Consider the following 21,963-nt stretch of genomic DNA (forward strand, 5'->3'; position numbering starts at 1 on the left):
AAGAACGGTAGCAGAGTGTAAAAATCCCTCAATCGTATTGTCCCCCTCCCCCCGAAATAAAAAAAGGGAAATAAAGAAAAAAGGTCCCCTCGAAGCTTTACAGATGCTCAAAGGAATGGTTTTAGTGATGGTGGGTGAGGATGCAGGCGTTGTGGGGGAAACGGGGGAGTCGGAGGATCGGCGACGGCCCAACCTGCTTGGTGACAAAATGTAACGAAAGACAGAAGTCAGGAGATGATGGGGTCAGAGGTTACCAGAGGGGCGTGGTGGAGGGAGGGGGGGGGGGGGGCAGGGAGAGACGGTTTTACCATTGCAAGTTGACAATATGTACACTGGAGGATGGTGGGCAGGTGAGCTGAGAGGAGGGAGGGTAGGGGAAGGGAAAGACGGAGTCAAACAGAGAGGGAGGGGGGAGGGGGGGGCAGAGGGAGTTTTACAGGTACTCTGGTGAAGGGGAGGCGTGGCTCAAAGAAAGCACTCCAATGGAAACCAACAAGATCTTGTTTTAAACTTTTCATTTGTTTGTATGGTTTTTTGTTTGTTTTCTCTTTACGTCTGAAGCTCCCCTAACCTTACGTCGTAGAGGTGGTTGGCCATGTTTCTACCCCAACACTACATTGCATACTTTTGTGTCCATTCCCGAGCTATTTTGTTGTACCTGTAAACAAACAGACAAAGAGAGGAAGAGGTTAGTTTTAGCTCCGCAGGTGGCAGGATTTTGTGACATTTTCAGTCTCTGGTCACAGATTAAGACTCGTACGTAGTTTAACACGTTACGTGACCATGTTTTTGAAATTTTTCTTAAATTGAGGAAAAACATTGTGGTGTGACTCTTGTACAAAAAAAAACTAAAACAAAAAACAGGTGCATTGCAATACTACATGCTCCATAATCTATTGGTTCTCTTTGTCCTCAATCCGTTTGTAATATTGTTTGATCTCTCGAGCTGCTCTGTGTTCAGTCAGAGCTGCGAGGGAAAGCAGAATAATGAAGGTGAGATCCACACAGCACAAGATGTTACTGAACTGGAAGTTTATCACTTTTGACAGTAGGGCAGTCCATCCAGGATTTCACTGAGGTTGTTTTGGGGGGATTGTGATTTAAAAATGTTTCATTTTGCAGCTTTACTCAAAAATGATGATGCAGTTTGTGATTTTTATTTTGCGGTACATTCTGTTGAGGAGAGTCATTAAAAAAAAAACCAAAAAAACCCACACCAAATAAAGACTCATGTAGTCACTTCCTATGACACACAAGCTGACTGCACATCACAGATATAGTTGTTCTTTAATTTTCTGGAGTTGCACAAAAATGGAAAACTAAATCATAAAAGTAACAGTTTTACAAAACAGTTCTTGACTGCAACATGAAACACGAAAGCTACATTTTCGGCTAAAATACAGGCTTTAAATGCTTTTTAAATAATATTAATTCAACATGTAATGTATAGACAAAAAGTTCAAATCTCTTGCAACTGGAAGGATGTATAAAACTTTAAACAATACTAAATATCTAAAAGTGTCACTTTCTGTTTTGCAGTTTCCTTCCAGTCAACTGGCATGTGTTTGTTTTGATGATGAGAGGTTGAAGAGCTTTGCTGACTGTAAACAAGGAATTACTTTTGTTGATGAAGCAAGTCTTGTTTGGAAAGTTTTAGTTTGTGCTGCAGGTCCTTCAGCAGAGCTTCTCTGAGTAACTTTAATAAAAGCTGTGGGAATTCAGAAAAATTGGAAGCTTCTAGAAATACTGTTGGAGTTTGATCCTGGAGGGTCGAGGAGCGTCAGTGGCTGGTAAATATTTATTCTAAAGACATCTTGTGCATTTTCACCTTCTTCGGACTATTTATAGTGAAGCTGAGACAAGGAGGTGTATGACATGCACCAGGTGTGCCCAGCCAGAATCAAACGGTGGACCAATGGTGGCCTTGATCAGAACAGGCCTCGGCTCAGCTCCGTCCAGACCGGTGGAGACTCGACGCGTTGTAGTTTTGTTTCCGTCTCAAGCACGTACCGCTGATAACCCATTAAACTTAATGCTGTCAAGAGACATGAGAAGAAATCATGAAGCGAACATCTTACTTTTCCCTGTCCGTCTTATAGATGCGGGCGATCTCGGGTACTAAGGGGTCGTCCGGGTTTGGGTCGCACAGCAGAGAGCAGATGGACAGGAGAACTGGAACGGACCAGACGCAGGTTAAAGAGGCTTCACAAATAAAAGCATTTTCATTCCTGGTATCATTTTCTATTGGAGGACCCTCAGCAGCTGGTTTGGTTGCGTCCTTGTCACAACGATAGAACTGCTGATTACACATGTAACTGGGGCTTAAAAACACTCACGTATGAGGGACACTGTTTGTGTGTCCAGTAGGAATCCCATCACGGTATTTAAAGAGCTACAGATTAAATTTACAGAGATCGTATACCAGATTGAAAGACAAAAAAAACAAACACGTTTCTGCTTTTCTGTCATTCTTAAAACAGTGTTTATAAAAGGAGTAGCATCTGCCCTTTATCGGTAACCGTATGTGCACTTTAAAAAGTCTGAAGGCCAGCAAGAAACACGCCCACCTTTGGAGATGGTGAGAGCCGGAGACCACTGTGATCGCAGGATGTCAAGACAAATGCTGCCGTTGCTGTTGATATTTGGGTGGTAGATTCTTGTAGTAAACGCAACCTGAAAAAAAGAAGAAGGAAGAAGAAAGAAGGAAGAAGGAAGAAGAAGAAGGTGGAGGAGGGTGATAAAGGGGCAGATGACGGGATCAACAGGAAACGGAAAGATGTAAAAGCTGTGAAATGCTTCAGCAGGCAAGAGGCCCTCTGTGTGACTCACTGCTGCTTTGTGTATGTGCCCATCGGGGGTGTCCTGCTTACCTTTGGCGGTTTGAAGGGGTAGTCTGTGGGGAAGTGTATGGTCAAGAAGAAAACCCCGCTCTGGTAAGGACTGTCATTCTAATGCAGAGAGAAACACACGTGGTCAGTTCAGGTCATAAGAGTGGAAATTACTGACTGAATGTTCTGCCATCGTTAACACATGTGAATTTCCAGCAAAAAGTAGAGCAGTGCAGTGAATACTTACAGGTCCCATTATTGTGGCTTGCCAGTGGAACACTGAAATGAAAACCAGAAAAATGTGTTATGAAACACTATGAACACGATGCGTGTGCCTGACAAGTGTTAGAAGAAGTAATGCCACATGAAATGTGCGTGTTTATTTGTACAGTTGAGTAACAGCCCCTTACATAAAGAGAAAATCAGGACACGTACTCCTGGAAATAGGTTTCTTACATTGTAAGTGACATCTAATGGCAGCAAACTCGCATTTCTATTTTGCGTATGAATACAACCAAAACTGCTACATTCGAGGATGATGTTACATGAAGTGTAATAAAAAAAAATTAATTTTTTTAAAAATAAAATTTAAAAAAAAACGTAGACAGCAAAAGCAAACCATCATAAATAGATTGGGAGCTTTTAAACCTGTCTGATTCAAATGTCATTGAGGTTAGGAGAAGAAATGTTACATTGAAAACAGAAAGTGATTATGTGTCAGAAGACACACACACACACACACTCGTAGTTCATAGTGGAGCGGTTTATTTGATGTTGGATGTCAGGAAGCCACGTGCACACAGACATGCAGCTGCTACGGATTTTTTTTTCCATGATAGCGTTTTAGTCTCAAAAGGTGCTGCACACCTGCTGAAGTTGCACAAATACGGAGTGCAACACGAATAAAAAAAAACAACACGTATCAAAGTAAAGATGGACATTAAGAAGTGCTTCCTGTTTTGTTTGTTGAGAATTTCTTGAGCTCTGACACGACTTCCTCTTATCGAAACATGCATATCGGTGTGACGTGATCCCGGAGCACAGCCTCTACGGTCTGTACGCTTTGATCGTATTCCTCACGGGACATTCTAGCGGCGTGAAGAAACACTCAGATAAGCGTGCACATTTTACCAAACGTGATTTTAAGCAACATTCATACAGTAAAACATGTATTGGTGATGATGAAGAAATACAGTAAAGCTGTGTTTGTGACAGCACGCGGACAACTTCATCCTAAAACATCCTCAAATAAAGTCCAACGTGAGCCAACATGAATTCTTCTGTTTTTCCTGGACGTTAAAAGCTCGAATTAAACATATAAACTATTCTATATATTCTGTTTTCAACAGCTGCACAGTGCCGCTGTTGAATGATGAACGCCACTGCTATAATTAAAAATTATACATAATAATCATGGCAAATGCAAAACGCACATCTGTTTGACCGCAGACAGGAAACAGTGGTGACGGTGAGATGGGTGGAGTGGAAGATAACGTTTTACTCGAGTGCAAGTACAGTAAAAAGCCTTTAAGTACTTTATCAATCCACCTGTTCAAAAAGCAGAAATATGCTGAAAAGTGATATTTTAAACCAGCGTCGTCCACACCGGTATGTTTTTAACAACCACAGCGCTGGTTAGGATGATAACAAACGGTTGTTAACAAGCTATATATGGCATATTCTCAAAATTCTTGTAAACTTAGCTGCCATCTGATTTCTGTGTTCTTCATTCTTTCTAAACATCACTCAATTTTTTAATTGAATAGTGAATATGCGGTTGTCAACATTACTGCTGTTGCTCTACAAACAATATTAACTTATATTTAAAACATAAATCCCTTCTAATCTGGTTTTGAATCAGGATTACTCCCGAGCACAGTGTTCACTTCATCAATCAGCACATTTCTTTCACTTCTGTACTCACTAATGTCCGCATGTGTTGTGAAAAACTACAATCTGAGATTTGTTTTATAATTATGTCATGGTAATGATTATCAACCGTGTTGAGGATCTTCTGGTGTCAAAAGCTAGTTGCCAAGTAGTTTGTTCACCGTCATTGTGCGCAAGTCTGCAAGTCTTTGAGAAAACACAGCAAACAGATATTCATTGAATAACTGAGGTTACAATAACACAATTCAGTTGCTGTCAAAGGTGGAAAACGTTACTCAAGTGTGTTTGAAAGTTGTGATTTCTTGTACATGATGAAAGTTCCTGTTTTTTTTTTTAGAAAACAGTTTGCGTTCATAAATTTTTCAAAAGCATAGATTACATAAACACACATTTAGATTTGTGAAATGTTTCCTAAATGCCTCTGAGATTTTTGTAAAATAAAACTGTGTTAAATTCAACATGAGCTGCTGTGATGACTCCAGTTGGTATCCACACATTACTTGTAGTTTGTTGATGTCCCTGGAACAAGGTACCTCAAACCAAATGTGCCGACACGTTACAACACTAATAATTGTGATTAAACAATAAATACAGAATGCGTAAACATATCACTTTTACTAGTCAATACGGCACTAACAAATACAAATACATTTTCTATTACTGAGGTGAGATATGTCTTCTAATGTATGTGTGAAAATGTTGACATAATCACACAATAATCAATGATCAATAATTGCCTTTATGTGGAAATCCTGCTGCGGTATAAGATCAACCTGTAAACGGGTTCAAATGGGAATAAATACACAAAATATGGCGGTGTGGCCGCAAAACATGTACGTCTACAGCTTTCACTTCACCTATTTTATTGTTTTAAAATCTCCAAAATGTTTCCATTTCAGCCGTGTCACCAGACAAGGACGTGATCAGAACATATTTAACCCAATACAAGACCTCAATGTCTTCAAAACACCCTCAAATATTAGAGGAGAAAGTGACTGAACCAATGTTAAACAGAACTAGATTACAGATGAGGGGCATTGTTTAGTCTGCCAACATGTGATTATTGTACCACCACTATTAATTAGTTAACACATCTTTATAGTGAATAACAACAGCAAGCAGTCTTTAGCTGACAAAACGTTCGCCTTTCTGAATGTACAGAATATCCTTCAGGAGTAAATGCACAAACCTTGCAGCATGTTTACGCACATTTTTAAGTCCCGTTACAGATAATTATGCCGGCAGATGGCAGGACAGGGAAAGTTAGCAATATTAAAACACAGGTTCACCTTTTGATGTCATGCAGTTAATCATGACGTCATAACATGGGACCGAGATCTCTCTGAGAAAGTGCCAACAAAAATGTGGCTTTGAATGTCTGGATTTAGCGCCAGACACATTTAAAACTGAAGTCACAGCATTGTGGACATTGACCTTTAAAAGCTGGTTAGAAATGAGCGAACAACTAGAATAATCAAAGCAGAAAGAAAGGTGAGTGGGATGTTAAAGAGCGTTTAACTGCTGGCAGCAGGAAACATTCTCAAAGACTGACTATAGTATAAAATGTGCTTTTTCCCTAAATGTTTAAACTGTATAGTGTAACAACAGCTGAGCTGATTTATCACTAATAACATTTTTTTCTTTTGCACCCCTTGTTGGATGCCCGTCATTATCTAAAAGACATGTCGTTGTTCTAAAGGTCATTTTTTTCCATTTATTTCTGTATTATAACAAAGTAAAGTCACTTTCCATCACTGCGTTATTTTTTACAGCATGTCTAACCATCATTTAATCCAGTGTACATTAATTAATAGAAAGCTGAGTTCATTTACACCTTCTGGGTTTTTATTTCTGGTTCAATCTTTATGGAATGAAAAAATATCTGAAGTTGGAGATGAATAAAAACTCCAACATCACAAAATAAGTAAATACTAGTCAGGGGAGAATTTCTTGAGCCTCAAAGTACAAGTGAAACTGGCATGCAGTAATATAGTAAGGAATATTATGCTTTTATAATTGTCCAGTAACAAGTAGTCCAGGTACTTCCTTAATTTAGCTCAGTGCAGTGGCCTTACTTACTGATGTGTGTATTTTCCTTTCTGAGCAACAAGAAATGTTTTGTGTAACTGACTCACAGCCTGTGTTAAACAAAATCTTGTGGATGAATTGATAAATAAATACAAGTCATAATGATCATAAACTTCAACCTGAGAGAAAATAGGGAGAATATTGAACTCACGGCTGAAGCTTTGATTTTTGTGCCATTTGAAAATAATTTTTCCCAATAAAAAAACTTCATCCATGTGGGATACGATTATGAAATGATTTGGCCAAAATAAAGGGCGAGTAAATCGGGGATGAGCTCTGAGAAGTGTTGAATTTTGACCCTGGATTCACGCAGCTCACGTCACAGAGTGGGTTTTGATGTGAACTTACTGTCATCTCCTACCGGTCCTGCAGAACACTGGGCTGGTGGGTCCCGTGCCAAGTCATTTAACTCCTGAGACAAGACAAAAAAAGGACAAGTCAGTCGACCAGGTCCTGCAGTATGGTGCAGTATTACATGAACATTTATCAAATAATTGTGTGCACATAAACAAAAATAAATCGTGTCTTAATTTGGCATGGCAGCACAGAAATCACTCCACAATTGGAATTCCTGGGGAGAAGCCCTTAAAATGTGATGATAATAATAACAGAGTCTCATCCTAAACACGATGACATAATGATAGTGATGAGCTGATTTATCACTTCACGTGCTGCTCGTCTGGAGTGAGTCAGTCTGTGGACATCTCTGAAGACAGGTGCCACTGCAATTTCCACAAAATCTCACTGCAACAGCGCTGCTGAAGCGTTTCCCTCCGACACAACAACAAACTACAGCACCGTGAGCTTTGATTGTTGCAGCGATCGCTGTTACGTAATGGCGCTTCTCCAGGTGCAGCGGACGGTCCGCGCAGCAGCCCGACGGCGGTCAGAAGTCACCCGGCTGCGGGGTCGTCTGTTTCCGGCCGGACGGTCCGACGAACTCGGTGCAACGTTACGGTGGCGGCGTTAGCTTAGCGTAAATGCTAGCTGGTCGGGTTGGGGAAAACGGCGCAGGACGTCGTTTCAGACAAACGCGGTTCCCGGGTGTTCGTCGGTGTTATAACCGGGGCTGACGTCACGGAGAGAAACGACAACACCGGGACGAAACCCGACGTTCAGCTAATTCAATCAGACGGACGGTTTCACGGCGACGTGCCATCAAAGGAGGACGACGCGTGGGGCCTGCTGGTCCCACACACCGCTAACACCGTCCTGACGAACAGGTCCGTCCGACCGGGCTGCACACAAGTATTCAGACACAAGTATTAATACACAAGTATTAATACACGAGTATTCATACGACCACTTTAAATACCGACAGCGCTGCTTCGCGAAGACTATTTACTGTTATTGAATAAAACCAACGTGGAGCAGAGACCCGCCAGCTGCGGCTCCATCGTCCTCATCCATCTGAGCGGTCACACCAACATCTGTAAGTCATCCGAAGTGTAAATAAATAACAAATAAATAACAAAGACACGAGCCGTCGTTTCACGAAACCAGCGCGAGGGTCCTCTGACATGAAGCTAGCGTTAGCGCCGCAGCTAGCTGCGTAACTTGATGGTTGTCTGTCACATCAACCCGAGTTCAGTGAGCGGAGGACGCGGAGGTAAATACCGCCGGCTCCTTCGGCCGCCCCGCGGGGGGGGGACGACGACCACGAAGGCCACGTCCGATAACACGTCGCGGAAAGCGTCGGTGCCGACTTTCGCTCGGCGGATATAAATACAGTCGGCTAGCTTGACAGAAGCATGTAGCTCGCGGAGCTAGCCGCCGACCGGGACGTGTCGGCCGGTGACAGCGAGCACCGACATCACCCGGAGAGGGGCGAGGCACCGTCAGCGTCCCGCCGCGAGGCATCCAGCACCCAGGGAGCAAAGCTCAACGCACCGGGAGCCTCTGCGGCACAGATCGGACCAGCTGGCCCGGAGAGCGGCGGACCGGGCCGGTGCGGAGCCGAGAGGCGCGTCGCTGCTCCGCCTGTCGTCTCTCCGCCGTCACGTCAAACCGGACTTCTTCGGTCGATGTGGGTTTTTTTTTAGATGATCGCCGGTACAACAACACACCCGCCGTACGAGCATCCGACGGGCAGCCTCGGTATTCAACCCCCCGACCACAGCGCGACCTCCCGGGCCTCGTCTTCACTTCCTTACCTTGTGAATTCTTTTCAGAGCCATTGTTGTGCTAGCGCTTCTGTCAGGGGAAACGTGCGATTAAAATGGCGATTGATATCACTGTCCGTTGATAATACTACGACGTAGTTATCGTACAACACCGTCACTGTGCACACAATTTACTGATCGCTACCAGAAGGAACCACCAAGAGAAATTTGAGGCGAAACTGAAAGATAGAAGAGGCAGAACCGCGGTCCTTCCTCCTACTGCAGCGGCTACCAAATCACTGCGGCCTGTTGTCTGCCAGCAGAAACAACGACAACACTTCCGGGCCCGCCCCTTCACAATAAAAGCACGAGCGCAGTTCATTCAAACTGACATTTATTTTACAACCGTACAAATGATTGTTAAACGTAATTCTGCTTCCCTGTACTGTGTGCTCAAACTGTACAATTTTGTAGCACAATGCCTCTTTTACTATTCACAACAGAGGACCATAATTCAAATCAGTACTTCGACAAGCTCTTACATGCAATGCCCTCAAACAAGGGAGACTGCACATAATAATGTTTATTATTGTGCTACAAAGAGATCATTCCCTTAATATGATTTGATTTTTTTAAATTTTATTACTATCCCAATTGTTTGGGTTTAAATGTCTAAATGAAAAATGGAATTAAAAAGGAGAAAAAGGGTTTTTCTCCTTTCTCTTTATAGAATACTGTGCACAGTTTTCTATAAAGCTAAGGTCTCATAGTCTTGCCTGTCCAAAACCAAACACATTTCATTTTAAATGAAACAGAGGAAGGCAGCTAATCCCAGCTAATTTGAAAAGTTGGACCAAAGAACATATGCCACAGCCTTCAATTACATAAATGATAAATTATTTAACTTGATATCTGCATATTGATCTTCGTTGATAAGCTAATTTCCCTCACGTCTACATATTATGTTTCTTTACATTAGCCTTAACCAGTTACTCTTGAAGCTCTCGCACTTGCCTGCACTTGAACTACCGCGCCCTTAAAATGCATATTGCTTATTTTATATTTTAACTCTCTTTGTGTTTAATTTTATGCATTTTATCTGTTCTTAGGCATCTCATTTATTTTCTATATTTTAAATGTTCCTTTATATGTTTTGATGTGAAGCACTGCGTGTATTATATTGCTGTGAAGCACTTTGAGCTGCATTTCTTGTATGAAAGGTGCTATCAAATAAAATGTATTATTATTATATTATGTCATTTTTTCTTTTACAAAAGAATCCAATTCGGGACATAATGAATATCTATCTGTTTTATTTATTTTTCTGAGATCAATAGATTATACAATTACCTTACAATGTACTACGAAAAGATATGATTCCCTGCGTATTAAAACCTTTTAAATTCTTTTATTCTGGAGACCCGCCGACAAAACCGGAAATCGTCTTGTTGGAAGGCAGCTGTCACTGCGCTACCGCTAGAAAGCCCTCCGCCGACATGGGCACGTAAAGGACTCAGTGCACGCTGGAAACGTAGTACTGCAACTGGCATCATTGTGGCTCTGGGCACACTACGGCAAAGCAGCATCCGCACCGTATGGACAGCGCCAAAATGTCTACCCAGCACGTATTTTGCATGAGGTAAACTCCCGGAAAGCTGTGCTGAAATGGATTATTACAAGAATTACAATGCTGCTTGTATCTTTGCAGACAGTAGAGTGGTTAGGATTACAAGATGACCCGATTCCTTCACTACAGCCATCAATGCAACCACATTTTCAGGTGCTGGTATCGTCATACAGATGAACTGCACTCGGGCTTGATCAGCGCGGAGTGATATGTGATCGCGATACAAGGCTGTTTTGAGGAAGTGTAAATTATTATGATATTCAGACCTACAAATTATATGTATTCCTCTCCACATGAATGCAGATCACTGGGTGTTATGTTCGCGTGGCATACAACGCTCGGTTTATTTTAGTATAGGCGTTAAGTCGAGCCAAAGAATGGCCAGCAGACTATCTCAGGTAAAGGTGTGTGTACGTTAATGGATGGGCGGATCGTGATAACTGAAATCTGATGTTTCACCCTCCAACCTCCCACCTCTAGTATCATCAGCACATTTCCCTGTGGATCAAGTCACAACACAAAGTTTGAAACAACTTATTTTGTTTATTACAATGATGTAAAAGCAAATGCCCCCCCTCCCCCCACCTGCCCCTCTTCCTCACCTGTGGTCTGCTCACCTGCAGAAAAACAAGCACACAATAATAATTTATTTTCCAAAACATGAATATAACAACTTTCCCTTATAGCAACACATAAGTAGGCTACATTACACTAACACACTCTAAAACGAAATATCAATTCAGTCAGAAAACAGTTTTAATGTCCAGTACACCGTCAAGGCACATATTACAAATGCATTTGTGACTTAATTATAAGCCTCTGTTATAAGTTCCTATAAGCTTGGAATAAATCCAGCTCCAGCAGAACATGCATTCCATCATTACATATTAAACATACAAAAATAAAGGAGGCCTAATATAATATACAAGCACCAATATAATATATAAGCACTTTTATCAAAACGTTTTATCCAATCATTCTTCATAAAAATCTGTATTTATCTATACAATTGGAATGTATAAGATTTGAGAAATTCTATAGGATTTTCAACATTACTGCTCTTCACAAAGTGATTAATGACCAACAATGATCTTTTTAGACTTGCAGAGTAGCCTACCGGCTCCTGATAGGCCAAACATTGCTTCATCCGTTTCATAGCTGCTGTTATGCTTATAAATTATGTCCTGATGATGTGAGCATTTGTCAGATAAAAAAAAAAAAAAAAGATTCAAATATGACCAAAAACCTCATTCTACAGTAAAAAGCAATGAAACACTGAATGATGGCAGAATGCAAGCAGGAGAGCTTGAACCCCCCCCCCCCTCAATCAATAAGTGTATCAATAAATCATGCCAGTGAGTCAGTATACACAACCAGGACGCAGGTGGAACCATGACTAACATCCTTAAATGTGCTTTTCCTGCTGTGACATGTAAAGTATGTGCTGTTAAAAAGGCCCTAAACAAGTGATTTGCACCATTATATGATTTGATGATGATGATCTACAATATAAATTCAATTCAATTATGAAATTTCCCCTTCGAATCAAGGCAATTTTAAGAACACAAGAAGCATATAAAAACAAGTGAATGGCAACGGTAACTTGGCTATAATATGCTAATAAGTGCAACTGCATGAAAAATAGTTTATGATAGTGATAGATTGAGAACCACACAATACTTCCAGAGAAGTGTTTGAGTTTTACGGGATGATCTCTGATTGGTGGGCTCCTTTGGAGGGACACAGTTGATCAGTGATTATTGTTGTCACCTTACAGCCAGACATCTTCTCTCCTTGGCCTGTGTGTGTAGAGTTCACGTTCTCCTGACATTCATGTGAATGTCCTCTTTGTGCTCTGATTCTCTTAACCAGTCAGAAGGCAGTCTAATGTTGCATGATGGGACACTGAGAGTGGCTGACTGGTGACTGCTTCATATAGGCATCATATTATGGGAAGGCAGGAAGTCATGTCACATTAAATGATTTCATGATTTAACATGGCCCCATGACTTTTCATCTCTGCAGTCACATTTGTAGAACACTTTAGTTTATCATCAAAGGTTCTTTGTGAAGAACGTTATTTATTCCTATTTATTCATTTATACAGTAAAAGCAGTGCAGTGTATTTGTATTCAGTAGCCTGCAATTATTTATTTGGTTGCTGCTGTTAGCCTAAGTGTTATTTCTGCCACAATCCTATTATTGGCAGTTCAAAATGTAAGAAATCTTTAAGGGCTTATGAAAAAACATTATAAGCATAAATTCAGCTGAGGCTCACGAAATACATCTCTGATTGCTGCTTTACACTCCCAAAGGCACATGACTAAATTTACATTGCAGCTGCCGTCAGTGGAGCCCAGAACAGAAGTATGTAGTGAAGCCTGACAAACTGAGTCAGCGATACAGAGACAGTCGTCTGTCCACAGATCCTCACAGGTAACAACATGGCTTCCACGTTGGGGGCATCCTCTGGCTGACTTCACGTTTTTATTCTCAACATAACAATTTGGTGTTCTCCTGTACTGAGAATTACAGCCTGCTTTTTATGTGTGTTTTTGGAATCAACATCTGCTCATATTATTATTTAGCTGTATGCTGATAACGTTATGCGTGAAAGGCATTTTGTTCCTGAAGGCACACAGATCAATGTGATGTCCAATCCTCCCCACACTTATCAAACCCCACACCGCTTTTAATTCTGTCATATGAAAGACAACACTACAGGCTCACGTGATCGTCTGTCAAATTGAGTACAGTACTGTACAGTTACACGCACACGTACACGCACCCACGCGCAAACTGCCCACTCCAGAGTTGTTGTTCAGGGGGAAAGCCCTGTGATCAATGTCTCCACAGGATGGCGGTATGAGTCTGAGTGTGTGCATGCGTGTGTGTTTGTGTGTGCGATCCCGCGTGTGCGTGAATCTGCGTGGGAGTTCCTTCCTTCGCCATTCCGGGGTGTTGCCAGCTGCACGGCAACGCTTGCAGAGACGTCCTGGAGGGGTAGAGCCTGCGCGTCTCTTCGCTCTCCAAGGCGTCTCTTCGGCCTCTAACCTCCAGAGTTTACCCCCCACCCTCCTACTCCACCACCACCAGCAGCACTGCTACACGAGCACCCCGTAACCCCACCCCCTCCCACAAAACAAATTCGAGATCCAAGCATGCCACAACAGCAGCTAGGTATCCGCCTATCCTCCCCCAAAGTCACCGCAGGCGCAGCAGCAGGCTTCCCCCGTCCGAGAGAGCACGGAGACTCCACCAAGTGATGCCACTACTGCAGCAAGAAAAGCACCCAGCAACCGCGTATATTGTCGACGCCTGCCGGAGGACCCGACACTACAATCTCGGCCCTTGACAGAAGAGAGAGCCCCCCCCCCCTCCCCACACACACACACACACACACACACACACACACACACTCCCCCACCCCCTCGGCTCTGTTCCCGTCCCGACTCCAGGATGTCCGACTGCACCGCAAGTTCCGCCGACCGGGTGATCAAATGTAGGCATGCCAAATCCTGCACGGCCAGTGAGAGCTCCTCTGTGCCAATAATTCTGCTGTAACTCATCGTTTTTTTCTGTTTGCATCCCCGTTGTTGCACCAGTGTCTCTAATTCGCACGTTTTTTGGTTTGTTTTTTTTTCTGACTCAATCATTTTTTTTTTTTTTTTATCATTATATCACCTTACAATAAAAGGAGCATATTTGACTGGCGAGTCAGCATGCATGTGCCTGTGAACCTTTTAGGGGAGGGAGGTGGTGATGGAGGGAAAGGGGGGTATCCAGCACGATACTCAGGGTCTTCCCTCGTTATTCTATTAGAATTCACCCCCTCACCGAGGCATTACCCCATTTTCTAACGGGGGGATGTCTCTTCCTCTATGTATAGCCAAAGCAATTGTGCTGCACCCTGTGCTGCATGAGCTCCATGCGCGCTCCACTCCTAGCGGTGATTTCGTGTTACTGAATAATACCCTACAGAGACACAACCGAGAGAGTGATAGAGAGAGGAAAGAGCAGGGAGGGAGCGAGGGAGATGAGCATCTTGTTCCAATGAAACATCAAGCAGTGTGACGATGACAGCGAAAGGCAGACATAAAGGTAAATAAATCTGAGCGTAACTTGCGATATTTGGTGTTGTGGTTCTGCTGTGGTTATGGACGGTGTCACGGGATGATGTTGCATGTATGCAACGATGTACAGACCGAGAGGGAGGATGAGATGCTATGGGGGGCTTGTCACTCGGAGACTCTCAAGGATTTTTAAGGGTAGTATTTAGCCTATGTACGGTATAGCCGTGCGTCAGGGTACCTCTGTATTGGATGTGCCGACTACATCCATATGTTGGCCAACATTAGCAAATGTTTTTTTTTTTTTTTTTTAGTCAAATCTGAGCCAAAGTCAGATAATGGATCGGTTTATATAGCAGGTAGGCTGACAACTTGCCTGGCCGAGTGCGCACCCTCATCCCCGCGAGTTTGGCTTTAATTGCGTAGGCCTATATGATGAACTCACCCTGATGTTTGCTGATGTGACGTTTAAAAGCCACGAGTGAACAAGATGACCGTAAGAGTCATTTGGAAGCCTATGCTTTTTTCAATAAGGCCTGAACGGTAGTGGGTGATTCTGCTTCGTCCCGTGCGCATCGTTCTTCCACGTCTCCGTAGAGGTCTCCCTGGCTTCCCCCTCTTGTTTCCCCGAGTGTCAAGTGATAGACAAAATGGAGTTTTGGGATGCTGGGCTGCGTACCCGACCCTATTGCTCAACGAGGAGGATGCATACAGCTCTAATGGTGTTATTGCATCATTGGATTACGGAATATTTAATGTGTTTAGAGTGTCTGTTTCTGCTTTACGCGTGGGCGTCTATGAGGGGGGAGGGCGTGGGGAGGGAGGGGAAGCTCCGCTCGGGTTATGATCCACCGGAGCTTGCACAGATTGTCGTGCTTGTCGGGTCACAACAAGACTGGCATGGCAGGGACGCTTCCACGCACGCAGCCTGTCACATGCGACGATGTCCGGCTGGCTGTCTCTCCCACTGGCTCCCCTAAATAAACTCACAAGGTCTTTCTGCCGGAAGAAGCGGAGCTCACAGTTGTATGCGTCGCTCGGGTATGCCCCGGTATTCCGTGCGTGCGTCGTGCTCAGAAGGGGTGAGCTTGACTGGGTGCGTGGGGGATTTTGCAGTTTTTGCACGTAGGACTACAGGACTGCATGTGCATATATGCCCATAGCTGTATGCCTTTGTGTGAATATACATGGATGCAGTTGTGCAGGGGCGGTGCTATAGAAAATCTGGATCCTGCCAAAGCAACCAAATTCTCACTGACCCCTATCCATCCATCACTTATACGCTATCCACCTTCATCCTCGTATTTGTAACTCGCTTACACATGTGCAGGTTATGTGCATTTATACATTTCTTTTTGCATGCGTGCTGTAATGCAACTGGGCCAACGGAGCTCAGTTACTAACACTGGAACAAAATAAACGACCTACATCCTCATGCATCATCCATCATGCACACACACACACACACACACACACACACACACACACACACACACACACACACACACACACACACACACACACACACACACACACACACACACACACACACACACACACACACATATGAATCGTCTCTCGTAAACAGCAATTCATCAGTCAGGTGAGAGTGATTCGTGGGAATGAAGCTGCAGAGGGATGGGAGCATCAGTCATAGTCAAGACATTTCTGTCAGATGGACTGTGTGGACTTTAGTAATGTTCAGCAGATAGAAGTGAACAGAGATGGACCCAAAGGACAAAGCATATACGGAGAGGAATGGACAAAGAGGCAGAGAGTGGGGGCGAGGTGAGGGAGAGAGGGAAAGAGAGAATGTGACAAGGGCACGGAGGAGGTGAAGTAGCTGGAGCGGGAGAGGGAGGCAGAGAGAGAGAAACAGGGAAACTGAGAGAAATAAAGAAAAGTAGTATTTTACACTGTGTGAGTGACAGGACGGCATTCCTCCGAATTAACCAATGGACTTCTAACACCATTTTTGATTAGTGTGTGTGTGTGTGTGTGTGTGTGTGCGTGCGTGCGTGCGTGTGTGTGTGTGTGTGTGTGTGTGTGTGTGTGTGTGTGTGTGTGTGTGTGTGTGTGTGTGTGTGTGTGTGTGTGTGTGTGTGTGTGTGTGTGTGTAAAAAACAACCAGAGCCAAAATGTGAGTGTGGGTTTTATTTAAAAGTTTAGTTCAGTAAATTTAAAGATGTCGCTACCAAATATTGCCTTTTGCCTTTAAAAAAAAAAAAAAAAAAAAGATTAGTAGAAACACTGGTGATTTTCTTCCCTCTCTCTCATGCCATGTGCATCCTAATGTATTATCACTGACATAGCACGGAAGCCATCATGCTTCTTCTTGGACTAGTGTTTACAGGTGACAAAGGAGAGGGCTGTACCCATGAGTCAACAACAATATTAGCAATTTTTGATGTGCACCATTTGAACTTTAATCTGCAAATAGACTACGGAAAGAGTCCTACCAACAAAAGCATTTACAGTTACTGCGCAAATGTTTAAGGCACTAAATGTTAAGTGAGGATGCTTTCAAAAAGGATGACATGATTTGGTTTTATTTTTAACTGTGATGGAAACTGAAAACAAAACTTAAAACAATATTTGGTGAAAGGACCCTTTAACTTTAATGTTTAATGTTTTTTGCAGGACTGCTTGGTCTTCTTGTGGCTGAGGTTAGTTCTTTATGGCTCTGAATGTATGTTTTGCGCTTGTCGTCATGAGTTTTGGACCAATCAGATGCCTCGCTGAACAATAAAAATCGAAACATGTCCGTCTAAAACGTATGCACAGATACAATGCATCCATGAAGTCTAATACAGTAACTCTGTAGGACTGTCAAATCAGGTACAGTAAAAACTGATCCGCTGGGTTTCATCAAAGCACACAACTGGTACTGAAATGCTTGATTGACAAAAAACAAATTGATGTCAGTAATAAAGATCAATTAAATGTGTAAAGTGTTACACTTTCAGTAATGAAAGGGTCTACAGAAAACATGGTGGAGTTTATCAAGATGTGATACTGCCGTGTTAATTCTTGATTCGGAAACACGAGGAAAAAACAGTGCGTCTTATGCATAGTGTTCAAAGCACAGTGCACAGCTTCTGCTCCATAGAGCCTTTTCATGGCAGAGGCACGTCTAATATCAGTGGCCTAATGACTTTACATTTTTTGGTGTTCCTATGTCAGCTCATTTCAAGATCCTGGTGTGCTCGCTCACTGTCATGTCTTACTGAGACACTTTAAAAGCTCAGAGCTCTCTTTTAAAAATACTTTTGTTAACTGAACTGGCATGATCAGCCCAGCCATGACAAACATGATCAGATAAAAGTACCAAGTATTCTGTGGTTACATCCTTGTTTCTCCATTTCATGATTGTAAATCAAATAACTTTTTCATTTCATGTGAAATAACTTTCATATTAAAAAAAATCTGTAGAAGTAGAGCTAATGAAAATAATGGCTTGTGTCCATCAGAAGGTGGAAAACACTTGAGGTAACATACCGTAGATACACGTGGGTGGACAAAATATAAAAAACATCTTTCAGAATATTGCAATCCAGAAGCTCCTTCTCACAGTGGATGTTTTGGCTTCTAAACCACAGCTACGACTCAGAATGAATCATGGCTGCGTTCCATGGTCCTTGTAATCAGTGCCTATACTGGTTCATGTAATGGAGGAAGTGCATCAGCATTGCAATTAGTTACAACTTTTCTTCTATGACAATTTAACCATTATTGATGTGAAAAATGTCCATGCAAGCTAAATAAAGACAGTAAAGTTGAATCAACACCGTTCTCACTCTGTGTCAATAATAAGAGAACATTATGAGCTACATACATATAAGGCAGCTAATATCACACACAAGGTGTACCTAAGTCTGCAAACTCAGTGGATGATGAGAGTTGTGTCTCGCTTATTAACGTTGTGACCATTACATCTTTTTGCCGGTGTTTGTCTTCATCCCTCTGACAGTTCAGTAGAGTTTAAACCCATCCATGCTCAGGTGTTACTTTTAGGATATTGCCTTTCATATGGTGTGTCTCATTTTGGACATCTCTGTTAGTACACTTATGCATAGTACACCACCTGTCAGTGCACTTACTCACACAGTGCGTGCATATTCATGGGGTGTTGTCCTAAATCGCAAACAGCTGTTCCATGTTTACCGTAAATGAGGACCGCAGCATTAAAATGCATCACCCACGATAGTATCTGCCGACTTTGTTTGCTAATTTTACCTATAAATACATTTTTCATGCTCCGCTTCACGCATACAGCGAACATATTGATGGTTTCTATCCGACAATAGTATCGTGGTACTTAGTAAAAAAGAAACACTTTTGTTTAGACGTGTTCAACCTGCTTTTGTACAGTGTGCTGTTCGCTGCAGCAGCAACCACTTCCTCACTCGTCATATCCAACAGTTTGAAAATATGTTGTTGGTCCCATTTGCTAGCCAAGATGGCGGCCATTGAGGATGAGAAGTGTTCAATGTTTGACACAAAATGTTTTGTCTGTTTACACACTCAAAATAGCAAGTGTAAGTACGGAGGGATGCAAATTGAGACACAGGGACACTTTACTCAGAATACTGTGCAGTATGTATGCCAGCATAATACAAAGGTAAGGACAACGGTACACGAGATTACTAACCCGTACTGCCAAATGTCTTGTTGTGTATTAGGTAAAGTGCCAATGTGCTACAATGCTTATTAATACAGTTTATAGTGAAAAAATAACAACAGTTTGATCAATTTAAATGCATTACATGCTACACGCAAATAGCCTATTAGCATTGTAGGATTCCTCAATGAAACCAAAGGCCACCTCAGTTGCCTCACATTAGAAAAGTATTCCTGTTCAGAAATAATGCTCCAAAGTGCAAAGGTGATATATATCTTTTGTAAGTTCTGACTTTTTGAACAAATCAATACATGTGTGAAGAGTTTTCAGCAAAGCTGAGTGGAGCCATGTCCAATATGCACACATGCATGTATGCATTCATGCATGGACAAACACACACACACACACACACACACACACACACACACACACACACACACACACACACACACACACACACACACACACACACACACACACACACACACACACACACACACACACACACACACACACACACACCCCTGGCAAGGCTTGGGGCATCAGTGGGCATATTTCCTTTTCGTGTAACATGCTGTCCCATTCCCTTGGAGCCTTGTGTGAACTGTGTGTGTGTGTGTGTGTGTGTGTGTGTGTGTGTGTGTGTGTGTGTGTGTGTGTGTGTGTGTGTGTGTGTGTGTGTGTGTTGGATTTGGGTGTTACTCCTATGAGCCAGGGGTCCCACCTTGACAGGTCTCTGTGTGCCCTGTGGGGAGGGTGGCAGGGCACGGGCTATTTATAGAGGAGGTACTCCAGAGAAAGAGCGAGAGAGGGAGAGAGAGAGAGAAAGGGATTGTCTAATGAGGACAGGCTGTTAGGGGATGGGCAGTTGTTTCTGTGTGTGTGTGTGTGTGTGTGTGTGTGTGTGTGTGTGTGTGTGTGTGTGTGTGTGTGTGTGTGTGTGTGTGTGTGTGTGTGTGTGTGTGTGTGTGTGTGTGTGTGTGTGACACAGATGGTCCTTCATGTGTGTAGTGTGCATTAATTGAACAACTTCAAACATATCTTTAGTTGTCCCCCCACCACCACCTTCAAAGACCTCGTGGATCTATGTTAGCTGATCTGGGTCAGAGATGGTAGATAAACACAGACACACACACACACACAACACTCACGTGAACAGTTGCATCTCTCCTCTGTCATGCACCCCAATTTTTGCTCTTTCTCTCTTTCTCTCTTTGCTGCTCTCATTCTTTCACCCCTCAGTTTTTTTTCCTCCTTCATTTATTCATGCAGAGACAGGCAGTGGGATGAACAGATCTTGGAAGATATGTGTGCGTGTGTGATCACTTTAGATGAGGTCCTGGAGAGGGCAACACATCTAACATACAAACACACACACATGCAGGCATGCCATCAGTTCCCATCGATGTCACTGGATGAACATCAGACAGATACAGTCTGGGCAGACACAGTATTCCACTGTAATGAGTGGATTCACCGTCTGCTGTAGCACATGTAAACTCATTAATACTTCTATAATATTCAATTTCTGTGTCATACTTTGCAGTTGTTTCATTTCCTATTCTCTTAAATGATCTGACATCCAGTTGATTAATAGGCACAAGTTTGTGTTGTTTTATACCTATTTAGCCATATTTTGTAACATTTGGGGGAAAAACACAGACGGTAACAGATGGATGACGGGTGACTTCTTCCGCAATCTGTCTGTTCTCACTTGCTGTCACTTCCTGCATCCTGCACCAGCCCCTCTGATTGTGAATGGTGTCCTTGTGGTATTAAAAGTGATGAAATATCCCCCATAATTAACTTTAGCCATTAGAGATGATGCACACAATAACAATATGATTCTGATCAGATTCTGCTCCAGTTAGGCTATTAGGCCAGCCCAAACAAATTTAGGAGATTTGGTTGAAAGCTATGTCATAGATTTTCTCTCGGGCTCCCCCCCTCACCGCTCTGTGATGTGGAGATTTTTGGCTGAGCTGGCAGCTCTGGTGCTTAATAAATTCCACACTGGGGAGTTCAGCTGTGGAGAGTGGGCCAGAAGACGAAAACAGCAGAAAGTACATGAAGACGAAGCTACAAATGCTCTCACCTCTTTGCTCAACTTACACCACTCGCTCCATCTCACCTCACACGCATGCCTTCCTTCGTGTCATTGGTTGCCTCAGTGAAGAGGACTGTTATGGATGAATAACGTTTTTTTCACTCCACTTGTCTCCACTTCAGAGAGCGGAGTTCGCCATGTTCGTCATCTGTACTCAGACAAGAGACAGCTCAGACTGTACCGTCAGGAAGGAAAGTTCCCTCCCAAGGTTGAAACACTTGGCAGCAACAAAAAGTGTTAAAATGCCTTACAGCGGCATTTAAGACAGAGCTGGCCAATATATAATAATATTAGATTGACATACTGATATAAGACTACATATCGTCTTAGATTTTGGACATCTTAATATCTTTATATGCCATGATCTTTTCCTGGTTTTTAAATCTGCATAACAGTAAAGTGATGTCTAACACGAACTAAGCTAACACCATCTTTACATTCTTGATATCTGTGTGGGATAAATGATGTCGAACTCCCTGTGACACTATTTGATTGCTTTATATCCAGTAGGCCTATTTCTTTGATAAATTCATAAAGACAACACACAGCAGATTAATATTAATGTGCCAGTGTTTGCCAGCTGGCTGATATTCAACAGCAGCCCTTTAACAAAATCTTCTGAAGTTAAAC

The 21,963-nt window shown here is 42.7% G+C and overlaps 2 protein-coding genes across 9 annotated transcripts in view; one reads left to right on the top strand and one right to left on the bottom strand.

Annotated features, from left to right (window-relative positions):
- Positions 1–6: 6 nt before the first annotated feature.
- Positions 7–9,220, bottom strand: ube2d2 (ubiquitin-conjugating enzyme E2D 2 (UBC4/5 homolog, yeast)). Of its 2 annotated transcripts, none has more exons than XM_069696735.1 (7): positions 8,960–9,220; positions 7,155–7,218; positions 3,076–3,107; positions 2,871–2,948; positions 2,568–2,673; positions 2,079–2,172; positions 7–658 (listed from the first exon to the last, which is right to left on the bottom strand). In XM_069696735.1, the coding sequence occupies exons 1-7, from the start codon at positions 8,981–8,983 to the stop codon at positions 613–615; spliced, it is 444 nt and encodes a 147-aa protein (XP_069552836.1). In that variant the 5' UTR covers positions 8,984–9,220; the 3' UTR covers positions 7–612. The 2 variants fall into 2 exon arrangements, with proteins under 2 accessions (XP_069552836.1, XP_069552835.1); XM_069696734.1 differs by lacking the exon at positions 8,960–9,220 and adding an exon at positions 8,172–8,231.
- Positions 9,221–13,945: 4,725 nt separating this feature from the next.
- The window catches only part of LOC138619935 (protein phosphatase 3 catalytic subunit alpha-like), a 38,550-nt gene continuing 30,532 nt past the window's right edge, over positions 13,946–21,963 (top strand). For 4 of the 7 annotated variants that reach the window (XM_069696750.1, XM_069696754.1, XM_069696751.1 and 1 more), the window contains exon 1: positions 13,946–14,037. In XM_069696750.1, coding sequence (XP_069552851.1) covers positions 13,995–14,037 — 43 coding nt within the window. In that variant the 5' untranslated portion in view covers positions 13,946–13,994. Of the gene's footprint in view, positions 14,038–14,510; positions 14,637–21,963 lie in introns of those variants that run through there. The other 3 variants (XM_069696752.1, XM_069696753.1, XM_069696757.1) reach the window with 2 other exon arrangements.

The sequence above is a fragment of the Brachyistius frenatus genome, unplaced genomic scaffold (assembly GCF_029030835.1).
Source record: "Brachyistius frenatus isolate BFR_SWC_R1_liver_20210118 unplaced genomic scaffold, ASM2903083v1 Contig_22, whole genome shotgun sequence".
Lineage (NCBI taxonomy): Eukaryota > Metazoa > Chordata > Actinopteri > Embiotocidae > Brachyistius > Brachyistius frenatus.

Coding starts and splice junctions, on each gene's coding strand:
- ube2d2 (XM_069696734.1), bottom strand. CDS start 8,216: ATGGATGAGGACGATGGAGCCGCAGCTGGCGGGTCTCTGCTCCAC. Junction 3,108..7,154: donor AGGACCGGTAGGAGATGACA/GTAAGTTCACAT, acceptor TTTTCATTTCAG/TGTTCCACTGGCAAGCCACA. Junction 2,674..2,870: donor ACCCCTTCAAACCGCCAAAG/GTAAGCAGGACA, acceptor TCTTTTTTTCAG/GTTGCGTTTACTACAAGAAT.